Source organism: Pteropus alecto, unplaced genomic scaffold (genome assembly GCF_000325575.1).
Source record: "Pteropus alecto unplaced genomic scaffold, ASM32557v1 scaffold8, whole genome shotgun sequence".
NCBI classification, from domain to species: Eukaryota; Metazoa; Chordata; class Mammalia; order Chiroptera; family Pteropodidae; genus Pteropus; species Pteropus alecto.
In genome coordinates, this window is record NW_006494609.1 from 14,666,293 (window position 1) to 14,676,364 (window position 10,072).

Here is a 10,072-nt window from a genome sequence, read left to right on the forward strand (position 1 = left end):
ATATATCTATATATAGACATATATATATAGATATATAGATATCTTTAAAAGTGGTTAACTAGCTTGAGTGGCAGTATGGTGACCGATATTGTTTTCTGCTTTATATTTTCCTTTATTTCCCAAATAGCTTATACTCAACAAACAACTGAAGAATAAATGTTCACTTTCAGATCAGAGAGATTCTATTCGGTATCAGCCAGAATGAGCGGCAGCTGGTCTCACACTCTGAGCTAAGAAAGCACGCAGGTGCAGCCGCCCAGCAGGGCAGGCTGGAAATACTTCTCTTTCGACCCAGAAAACTCACTTCCGATTTAACCCCTCTTAAATCATTAAGCACAAGCACAAAGCCCAAGCTGAGAACGTGTTCGTCATAGCCTTATATATAACGGTGAAAAGCTGGAAACAAGCTACATGTCCAAAATAGAAGCTTTTTAGTTCAATATACCACAGCTCATCCATACAATGTACAGCTGCTGAAATGCTGCACAAATATCTCTTATGTCACGGAAAGTGTTTGTGACCTGCAGCAAAGTGGAAGAAGCAGGTCACAAAGCAGTATATATGGCATAATCTAATTTTTATACATAAAAAATTCACACATATGATAAGTATAGAGAAGTACACTAACATGTGTGACAGAGGCTCCTGGTGGATATGGTCCTATAGTAACCTCTCACCAATGGACTGTCAGCAGAACTGATGTTACTTCCGCTCACCCTAGACATTTCTCTCTTTCCTGTTTCCATGAGCTGCAACACCCCGGAGCCCAGTTTCAATCACACGGATGTGCATTGGCCGCCAGCAGACGGGGGAGGAGCAGTAGCCTCAGAGAACACAGCGGCCCCACCAGCCTCGACCGGCTGGACTATCACAGGACTGTGACAGGCTTCAGTCACATCGGAGCCAACGCATTTCGGTCCCTTTATTACAACAAGGTACATACCAAGGCACTTATAAAGGCCAGCTCCAGGAAGGCAAGCTACTTCCAGCTGCCACTGTCCTACCTGCAGAAAGTTACCCCACGTCCAGTAGATCTAAGTCCCAAAATAGACAGTGGCCATGTGTCTGCTGTTCCCAAGCCTCCCCACTTGGAAAGAGAACATCTGTGGCCACTCGCTGTCCTGGAGATTTCATCTGATATCTCAATCTGTGTCCTAGAGCAAAGGTCTCTACTCACTCGATTAACCCAATATTACAGGAAGCTGAGGAGTTTCTCTGTTTCTTCTATTCCCATACTCTGTTATTCTACTCAGGTTTAAGAGATTGGAGGAAGGAGCTGGGGGAGGAGGTGAGATCCACTCAGGTGCTTTCTGACCATGGAAAGGAACTGAAATGTGTACCTTTGGGAAAGAGACCCGTGTCAGGCACTGTTATGATGTGATGTCAGCGTTTTCTGACAGGTATTCCCCATAACTGGCAGAAATGACTTTGAATCATCAAAATATGCTTAGTATGTTATCTACAGGCAAAGAAAACACATCTGTCCATGATCGGCTAGAAGCAAAAGCACCCAGAATCACCTGAATTATGTGATGGGCATGTCCACAGAAATCCGAGGAAGGGAAATTTTACAAATTCCACTCAATAACTAAGCGTTAATTATATGCCGGACACGCAGCCAAGTTCCGAGGATGGCAAACAAACGACACACAGAGTTCTTCCTTTAGAAGAACTCACGACTAGCAAGGTGTCTGATAACGGCACAACTAACTCTAAGAGGATTTTCACGTAATTCTAATCTACTGTGCTGTGACGGTACTGAATAAGATCGACTCTGAATGGGTGAGCCCCAGAGGGTTTCAGAGAAGATAGGACATGTGTGAGCTTGAGGGACAGAACTTGCAGGAAGAAACCTGGGCAAGGACAAGAAGTTAAGGTGCAGGAACAAGGGGAGAGGGGCTGAGAAGAGGGTGACAGGCACGAATCCAGGGTGTCCTTTAGCGTCTGAAAGTTTCCCACCCAAGGAAACCTGGCCTGACCCGAGTGAGCTCTGATCCACGTGCCCATGGAGCAGAGTGACCAGAACATGGGCCCTGAAGCTGAACAGCCTTCAGGCTGAGCCCCCTCCTGCCACTTCTTAGCTGCAGCCCCCTGGGCTGCTTACCTGACCTCTCTGTGCCTCAGTGTGCTCATCTGCAAACCAATTCCTGGCTACGGGCTACCAGGCCTCAGGTCAGCCAAGGGACTGGAAAGAATAACAGTGCCCACCGCCCAGGGTGGTCGTGGAAACTGGCTGCGACACCCAAGTAGAGGACACAGCACCGGGCACACAGTGGGCACTGATATTCCTAGTAACCACACGTAATCTCATTTCCTTCATTTGTAAATTAGGGGTTTGGAGGATTAAAGAGACAGTGAAGCCCTAACATGGTGTTGGCCCATAGCAGGTTCTCAGCAACTGAATGATGTTGGCTTCTCATTCCCATGAACCATGGCTGACGTTACCTGGACGAGGGAGGTGGAGCTCCAAGCTGTGGCAGGAAGAATTAGATGTGAGAGTTCAAGGACATTTCCAGGCTCTGGTTGAAAGCCTTGTGCGAGTCAGACCCCAAGTGACCAAGGAAACGTTCAGGTGACCTATGAAAGCGTGCAGGTCACTTCCACCGTCTACAGCAGCATGCAGGCGGCACAGGGGAGGGGCGTGGGCTGGGTGCATGCCCACCCAAGGGGCAGGTTCACTCAGCTCCAGCCTGGGCTAAACCTGGGAGAATGACGGGACAGCTCTAGCCTTTTTTCCCATGAAGACAGAAAGCCAAATTCTTAACTGTTCCCAATTTGGAAATGTTAGCAACTAATTCAAAAGCACTGGAAACACTGAGAGGACCAAACAAAGCCTGTCTCACATGCCTGAGGGTCAGTGTCTCGCAACCTGATTCAACGGTACTTTGTACTTTGCGTGCTAATATTCATCAAATCCTTATCAGCAATCTCCCCTTAAGTTATAAGAACCTTGATGAAAACAGAAAAACCAAGCCTATTCCTACACAGAGCTAGGCCAAGAGGCTCTGGAGCTCCTCAGGGAACTGCCCTGTCTTTGGCATCTCCATGAATTAGAGGAGCGACGTCCTCTGTTGCTAAGTCACTTTTAGTGGTCCCCCCACCGTCTTTTAAACTAATATTCACATCATGCTCACCATGTGCCAGGTAACGCTGTAAGCATTTTCCAGGTACTAGCTCATGAACTCTTCCTGACGACCCAATAGGAGCCTGATAGATGGGGAAACTAGGGTACAGAGACGTTAAGAACTTGCACAGGGTCACGTGACCTGTGTGTGACAGAGGTTGGGGTGGACCCGGGTAGATGGTCCAACACTGGTGCTCACAACCATCATTCCACGCTGCCTCTCACCTGGCCATCCAAGGCTCTTGGGGCCTGAGTCCTCCTGGGCTGCAGGTCACTTCCTCTGGGCAAAAGTGACCCTTCCCTCTACCCGTACACATGTGACCCTGCATGTGCCTATGGAATTCAGAAACTAGCCAGGGCTAGGTCTCTGATGAGCCAGCCAGTGTGTCCCAAGAGCCAAGTGGTTCAGTCCCATAGCTGGGACCCACTGCTAATCCCATATCACCCAGGGCCAAACTCGGGGACCGAGTCTCCTGTCCTCCTTGTCCACTATACATGGCAGCCACTAGACGAAGCTGGAATGAGACCTCTAGACAGTCTGCTACCACCAGGATGTCTCAAAGCCAATACTAAGACCTGAGCTCTCGGTGCTAAGTAGGCCTTGAGCCATTCCCAACCCCAAATAGCAAATCTACTCCTGGCCACAATCCAACAGGTCCCAGGTCAATGGGGTGGCTGGAAACTGCCAGACGAAGCTTTGCTCTCATTGAAAAATACCATTCCTGGCCCAAAATCACACACACACACACACACACACACACAATGGCTGGAAACTGCCAGATGAAGCTTTGCTCTCATTGAAAAATACCGTTCCTGGCCCAAAAATCACACACACACGCACACACACACACAGAGTTCCCATAACTTAAGGCATATGAGGTAGCTAAGTGAGCACCAGAGAGAGAAGGGGGCAGCTATGTGGCCCGGACGGCAGCACACCCCATGACTCAGGCGCAAATATAGGCCAAGAGCTCTTAGGATCCCCCAAGACAGCCTCAAAGGACTGTGCCCATTAAAATGCCAGCATGCCCTGTCAAGAGTGACAGCATCCTTTCCCAGCCCACAGTGACATTTAGAAGATTAATTAGATGAGCCTGGCAATACTAGAGATTCCCCAGGGAACTGGAGGAATATGTCGCCCCCATCACAAAGCCCTTAAGAGTGCCTTGGGCTGGATCTTTGTTCATTTCTGCATAAGACAACCAAGTCAGACAGGTGGCAGCACACAAGTGGCCAGCTGGCTGCTGTTCTGGAGGGTCGGCACACTCAGAGCCCTGGCCTCTGGGCCAGCAACAGTCAGTCACAATGCATGGTTTGGACAGTAGGTGGCAGGAAGGAGAGGAGCTGCTTCGGATGGTCCCCTTCTTACCATACCCTTTAGAAGTCTGATTCGAAGCATCTCTCCTCCTCCAGGAAGCCTTCCAGCCCCCAATGCCCTTCGGTGACCTCTCTTGCCTCTGAAAAGCTGTTGCCCATGCGCAGTTTTTACTGATGGCTGCCTTGTTTGGAGCTGGCACTGTACGATACCATTTAGGAAGCATTTAGTCCGTGCCAGGTACTGTGTCAAGCGCATTACGCACATGACTTGACTTAAGCCTCATAACTCTATGAAGTAGATATGATCATACCCATTTCACAGATGAGGAAGTGGCAATTGGAAAGGTCAGCTACTGTGTGTGTCCGGCCTCTTTGTCATTTCTTTTTCCGTGGGGCTGCACTCTCACATCAGATTACAAACTCCGTCATGGCACCTGGGGTGACATTTACCCTTCGACCGCCTGAGCCCCGAGGCACGCAGTTAAACAGTGGCTGACTATTACAAGGACTGCCATGTGTAGCAGCCACTTAGCCTTAATTAACCCAGAGGTGCCATTAATGAATAAAAATGTGGTCCGCCATGTGGGCAAGTGGCCGTAAGATGAGAAACCCTGTATATGTTGTGCATCTTAATTACCAAGAAAAATCTCCGCTTAGTTACATATTAATGATCAGAAAATGACTGAAACGTTTTTCCTTCATTTCTTTCAGTGATAATTGAAGAACTGAGGCTCTGAGGACACACTGTGTCGCTGGCCTTAAAATCATGCAGTGCGCTGGCCTTGCTGGGAGTTGTCAGAGTTAATCCCCAGCCAGGGCCACGGGGGTCAAAGTGCAGGCTCCAGGAGGCTCTGCTGGCTCCAAACAGCACGACCCGGGGGCAGCCCTGCCAGGAAGAGTGGGGAGGGGAGAGGGACGCAGGCCTCACCTTTGGTGGCGAAGGCTTCCGCGATCATCCGCAACCTGTACGGGGCAGCGGCCATCAGCGGCAAGTCGTCGAGGCCCACGTGGGCATAAATGTTGAGAGCTTCTTTATAGTCTCCTTCCACATAATTCAACTTGGCCATGATCAGGTTGGATTCTTGTAGGAATTCTGACTAGAAGGAAAAGGAGAGAAAAAAACATTTTCCTACGATATTATGGGTGATGCTTTCTCGGGGCTCAGCCATCTGCTGCTGCAGAACTCTGGGGCTCTGCACCCAGAAACTGCGCACACCTGTTCACAGCAGTACTGCTCACACTAGCCCCAAAGTGGAAGCAATTCAAATGTCCATCGACTGATGAGTGGGTGAGCAAAACGTGGTCTCACCATGCCATGGAGTATTACTCAGCCATGGTAAGAAGGAAGCATTGATACATCAGGCTATGACCTGGATGAGCCCCAAAAACAGTATGCCAAGTGAAAAAGCCAGGCAGGAAAGGCGACACATGCTATGCTCCCATTTATACGAAATGGCCAGAATGGTCGAATCCATAGAGGCAGAAAGCAGATCAGTGTCTGCCTAGCGCTGGGAAGCTGGGACCGGAAGGAGCCTGGAAAGTTCCAGGTTTATTTTGGGGGTGATAAAAAATGTTCTAAAATTAAGGTAATGGTTACACAACTCTGTGAATACGCTAAAAAACATTCGATCGCATACTTTAAATGGGTGGGTTATATGGCATATGAATTATATTTCAATAAAGCTGTAGCAAGACAAAACAAAAGCCCTGAGGCTCCCCTTAGGTGTCTGGGCTGGGCTGGACTGGGGCAAAAGTGAAGGAATGCTTTCTGAACAAAACAGAGAGGCACCTGTCTCGAAAAGAGGAGCTCGCACAGGCATCCTCGTGTGTCCTGTGCACTGCACTGGGAGCGTAACCCACACAACCAACCCAAGGAGAGAGGCTTCCTCAATGAGTGCAAAAATCAGGACTTGCTTTCTTTCCAGGGGTGAACTTTACTTGCCGAGCCCTTCCAGCTTCTTAAGGTTACTGACCGGGAGTCCCCTCCCCAGAGGCTGCCAGCTCCAACTGTCCTGTCGCAGCTCTTTCCCGGCCAGTCAGGAGAGGCTGGCTTCCTGAGGCCACACCCACCAGCCCCACGTGCCTCCCTTCCCCTCCCCCCACTTGTAGCGGAGGAAGAAGAGGCCATCCAGCCATCTATATAAGGAAACAGATTTATCACCCTCTCCCAGGCCTTCTCCTTGGAACCCAAGCTATACGAGGCTAGATTTTTCAGCTTATGAGGCGCATATTCTGTAACCTATAGCTGTGACAGGGTAGACAACATGCAGGTAACCAGCCAGAGCGTGGCGAAGCGGCCGTTTGAGATAGGGCGGCCCTCTTCCAGGCATTTCTTGAAAGGGAGCAGGGACAACAGGCAGCACTGGAGAAGACCGGGGTGCTGAGGGAGGGCGGTGGTAAGTGAAGGTGAGATGAAAGGGAATCTAAAGACGCAAGAAAGGAAAAATGGGAGAGGGGAAGGGAAGGCTGAGTATAAACAGAAAACGGGGTAGATGAATAGGAGGGCCGTGCATAACGTTTCCTGTGCCATAAGGACTAGGGTCACTGCTCAGGCAGAGGGAAGTTCCTGTCCTTGTCCCCTCCCACGGCAAGGCACCAGGCCTGTGGTCACCGCCCCGCCCCCCGTCTGAAACCCCACACAGCTCTAGACCAGAGAGGCCTGGGGACGTTCATGGGCCACACATTTTTAGGCAGGAAACTGCAGTAAGTGGCACTCCTGATAAGCTTCTTCTCTCTCTTTCCTGTAATGGAACGGGGTGTCAGGTTGAGCTCTGGGTCACACATGATGGCTTATTTCAAGCACCTGGAGAAGATCAGTGCTATTTTTCAGGGTAATGCGTCATTGAAGCCTCTCATCAGAAATACTTTACTGGGCCAGAAGCCCCCACAAGGTGGTCAGCTAGCTTAGGGGTTAACACATCAACTGCACACATCAATTGTCCTGCTTCCAAGAAGACAAGCCACGGCAGTGGAGACGTGGTCCAAACATCACCCAGTTCGTCCAGGGGGATCATCCCCAACCACACAGCTCAGAGGAGATGGAGCCAGCACTCCGCACTGCCCCACCTTGTCCCAGAGATCCACAGTACCTTGAGGTTCCCCCGGTCCAGGGCGGCGGTCAGATGCTTGCGGACCTCAGTTAGCTGGGGCCTGGGGCCTCGGGGACTGGCCCCCTGCCGCAGAGGGTGTTCCTTCAAGTACTGCTCCAGCTTCGACTCCCCGAGGAGGAGTTCTGCCATGTCATCTGTGAAGAACACGGTGAGCAGCGAGGAATGGTCAGTGTGCCGGGAACCCCCCAAGGACCTCGGGACCACCACCCCCTCACTCCACGCCCCCAGCAAGGCCCTTCTGGAACTTCATAACCGAGTCCAAGTAGGCAACACCTTATAGTGAACTCGTGTGCATTTGTCAAGAATGTTCCAGTAGTGTGTACTCAAACAGGTGGTGGCTCAAGCATCCAGTCATTCCTTCATCACCTATTTACTGAATCTAGAAAGATGGATACATTTTAACACGGAGCGAGCTCAAGTTGTGTAGGAAAAAAACACAAAGTTGTCTTATGATTTATTCAGTATGATCCTTACAAAACACACACAAGGCCCAACACTATGCCTTTCCAAGAGTGAAATTTCCTAGCCCATGTTCTGTGGCCTCAGACATGGATTTGAGCCAGCAGAATGCCTTGTACAGTCAGATTCTTAAAATGAGTTTGTGTCAAATGACCTAAATGCATGCAGTCTGTGTTTGTCTAGAAGTCAAGACTATACAGACACTGATATCTGGGAATGTCTGTAGAAAGACTTTATTCCTAAGAGTATAATACTTATAGTTATAACTTTGTTAGTGTCTGTGTTGCCTCGTAATTTAGAATAAAAACCTCACTCTAGTAGCGGCTCTGTGGAATCCACACATCCAGACTATTCTGAATAAACTCAAACAATTCATACACCAGGCTGAACACTGTCTATTTTTTTCTCTGATGGGACAGAACATAATTGCATTAAAATATAAAAGCAGCTTTAAAAGTCTGGAAGGATATACGTCAAACCCACGACTGTTACTGCTGGGGTACAGGAAGAACCTCAGCTGGGGTTAGTTGCCGAAATAGACTTTAGCTTCATCTTTAACTTTCTGGTATCAGAGAAAAGAACAGGTATGTCTCTCGTTTGTGCAATCTAAAATTAACAAATTCTGGGGCGTAGGTCCGACTCTGAAGGCTGAGAGCCGTAATAGGAGCCCTTCTGATTCCTCTAGTCAGTGACCCAAAGCTGCCGGGTCTCTGTTCTCGGCAGTGTCTCTGTGTGTGTACTGGGAAGCCAAAAATAACCTTTTAGAGATGAGACCTAGGGTCCCGGGAGGAGCTAAACAACACCAAAACAGGGCTGAGTTGAGTTACTGAACTCGAGAGTTCTTTAGTTGTCCAAGAAGAAAAAGCAAATCGCCTGCAAGATGAGGAGGGCATCGCGAGGGACCCGCAGCGGTTCCTCCACCAGAAGACAATGCAGCGAAGTCTGCAGAGGACACGGGAACACAAAGTGCAACCCGAGTGGACTGGACCCCGTGAAACATGAACACCAGTCAGGTATGAAGGCACGAGGCGGCATCCTCCCAGAAGCATGAGCCCTTCTTGAGAATGAAAACCAGCGGATAAGGAAAGCCAGGGCTCGGGGACGAAGGCCTGACGGGAAGTATCAGCGCGTCTCCATAGGCGGCACTAAATGCTCACGAGAATTACAGTTACAGAAGTGACTGTTATGAACCAACACGAAGCAAAAACAACATGTCGAAAACTGGGAAGAGCTTCAGAGGGCCATGTCCTCATCTTTCAAGACACGGTAATATGTGTTTAAAGAAAAACGGCAACAACATGACACCGATCTTTTTAAAACACTATTGGACTCTTTTAAGAAGTGATATCACATGGCGGAGTGTTCATTTGGAGATCAAAAGTTCCTTCAGATTCACTTTAGTTTCTTTTTTCCCAGGAATATTCATTAGTACCTTATTTTTAAATAGACCACTACTGTCCAACAGAAATATAGTCAAGCCACATGTTATTTTTAAGCTTTCAGTAGCTACATTAAAAAAGAAACAGGTGAAATGAATTTTAGTAGTATATTTTATTTAACTTAGTCTCTCCACAATATTATCAGCTTAACGAGTAATTGATATTTTAAAACTATTGAGATATTTTACAGTCGTGTATTTTACACTTCTAGCGCATCTCACTTCAAACCCGCCACATCTCAAGTGGCCAAGGGCTACGCACGGCTAGTGGCCATCGCCTTGGACGACAGCATGATCGCTGTTTATAAAAGTATGTCAATTTATCTTCAGGTCCATCTATGTCCCTAGAAAGATACCTAGCGTGATTATCGCTAGAGTAAATTATAAAACTTTCTGAATGATAGGATTTGGGATAATTTTTAAATTCTCATCTTTGTAGTGTGAATTATTTTCATTGAGCAGAATCGTTCTATATTACTATTAGAAAAAAGAACTCTTCTTTTAAAACTGGGAATATACATGTCAGGACATAGCACTCACTTCTGAGTGGTAAGACTATCGGTATATGTTGGATTTCTTTTCTGCGTGTTTTAAATTTCCAAAAAATAAAATAAAATAAACTAC

At 48.2% G+C, this 10,072-nt stretch overlaps 1 protein-coding gene across 1 annotated transcript in view; it reads right to left on the bottom strand.

Moving 5' to 3' along the window:
* Nucleotides 1–7,688, bottom strand: part of TTC7B (tetratricopeptide repeat domain 7B) — a 209,615-nt gene extending 201,927 nt beyond the window's left edge. The window contains exons 1-2 of the mRNA XM_025042114.1: nucleotides 7,531–7,688; nucleotides 5,370–5,538 (exon numbers count right to left, since the gene is read on the bottom strand). Of these exons, the coding sequence (XP_024897882.1) occupies nucleotides 5,370–5,538; nucleotides 7,531–7,680 (319 nt within the window). The 5' untranslated portion in view covers nucleotides 7,681–7,688. The remainder of the gene's footprint in view (nucleotides 1–5,369; nucleotides 5,539–7,530) is intronic.
* Between the last annotated feature and the right edge of the window lie 2,384 nt (nucleotides 7,689–10,072).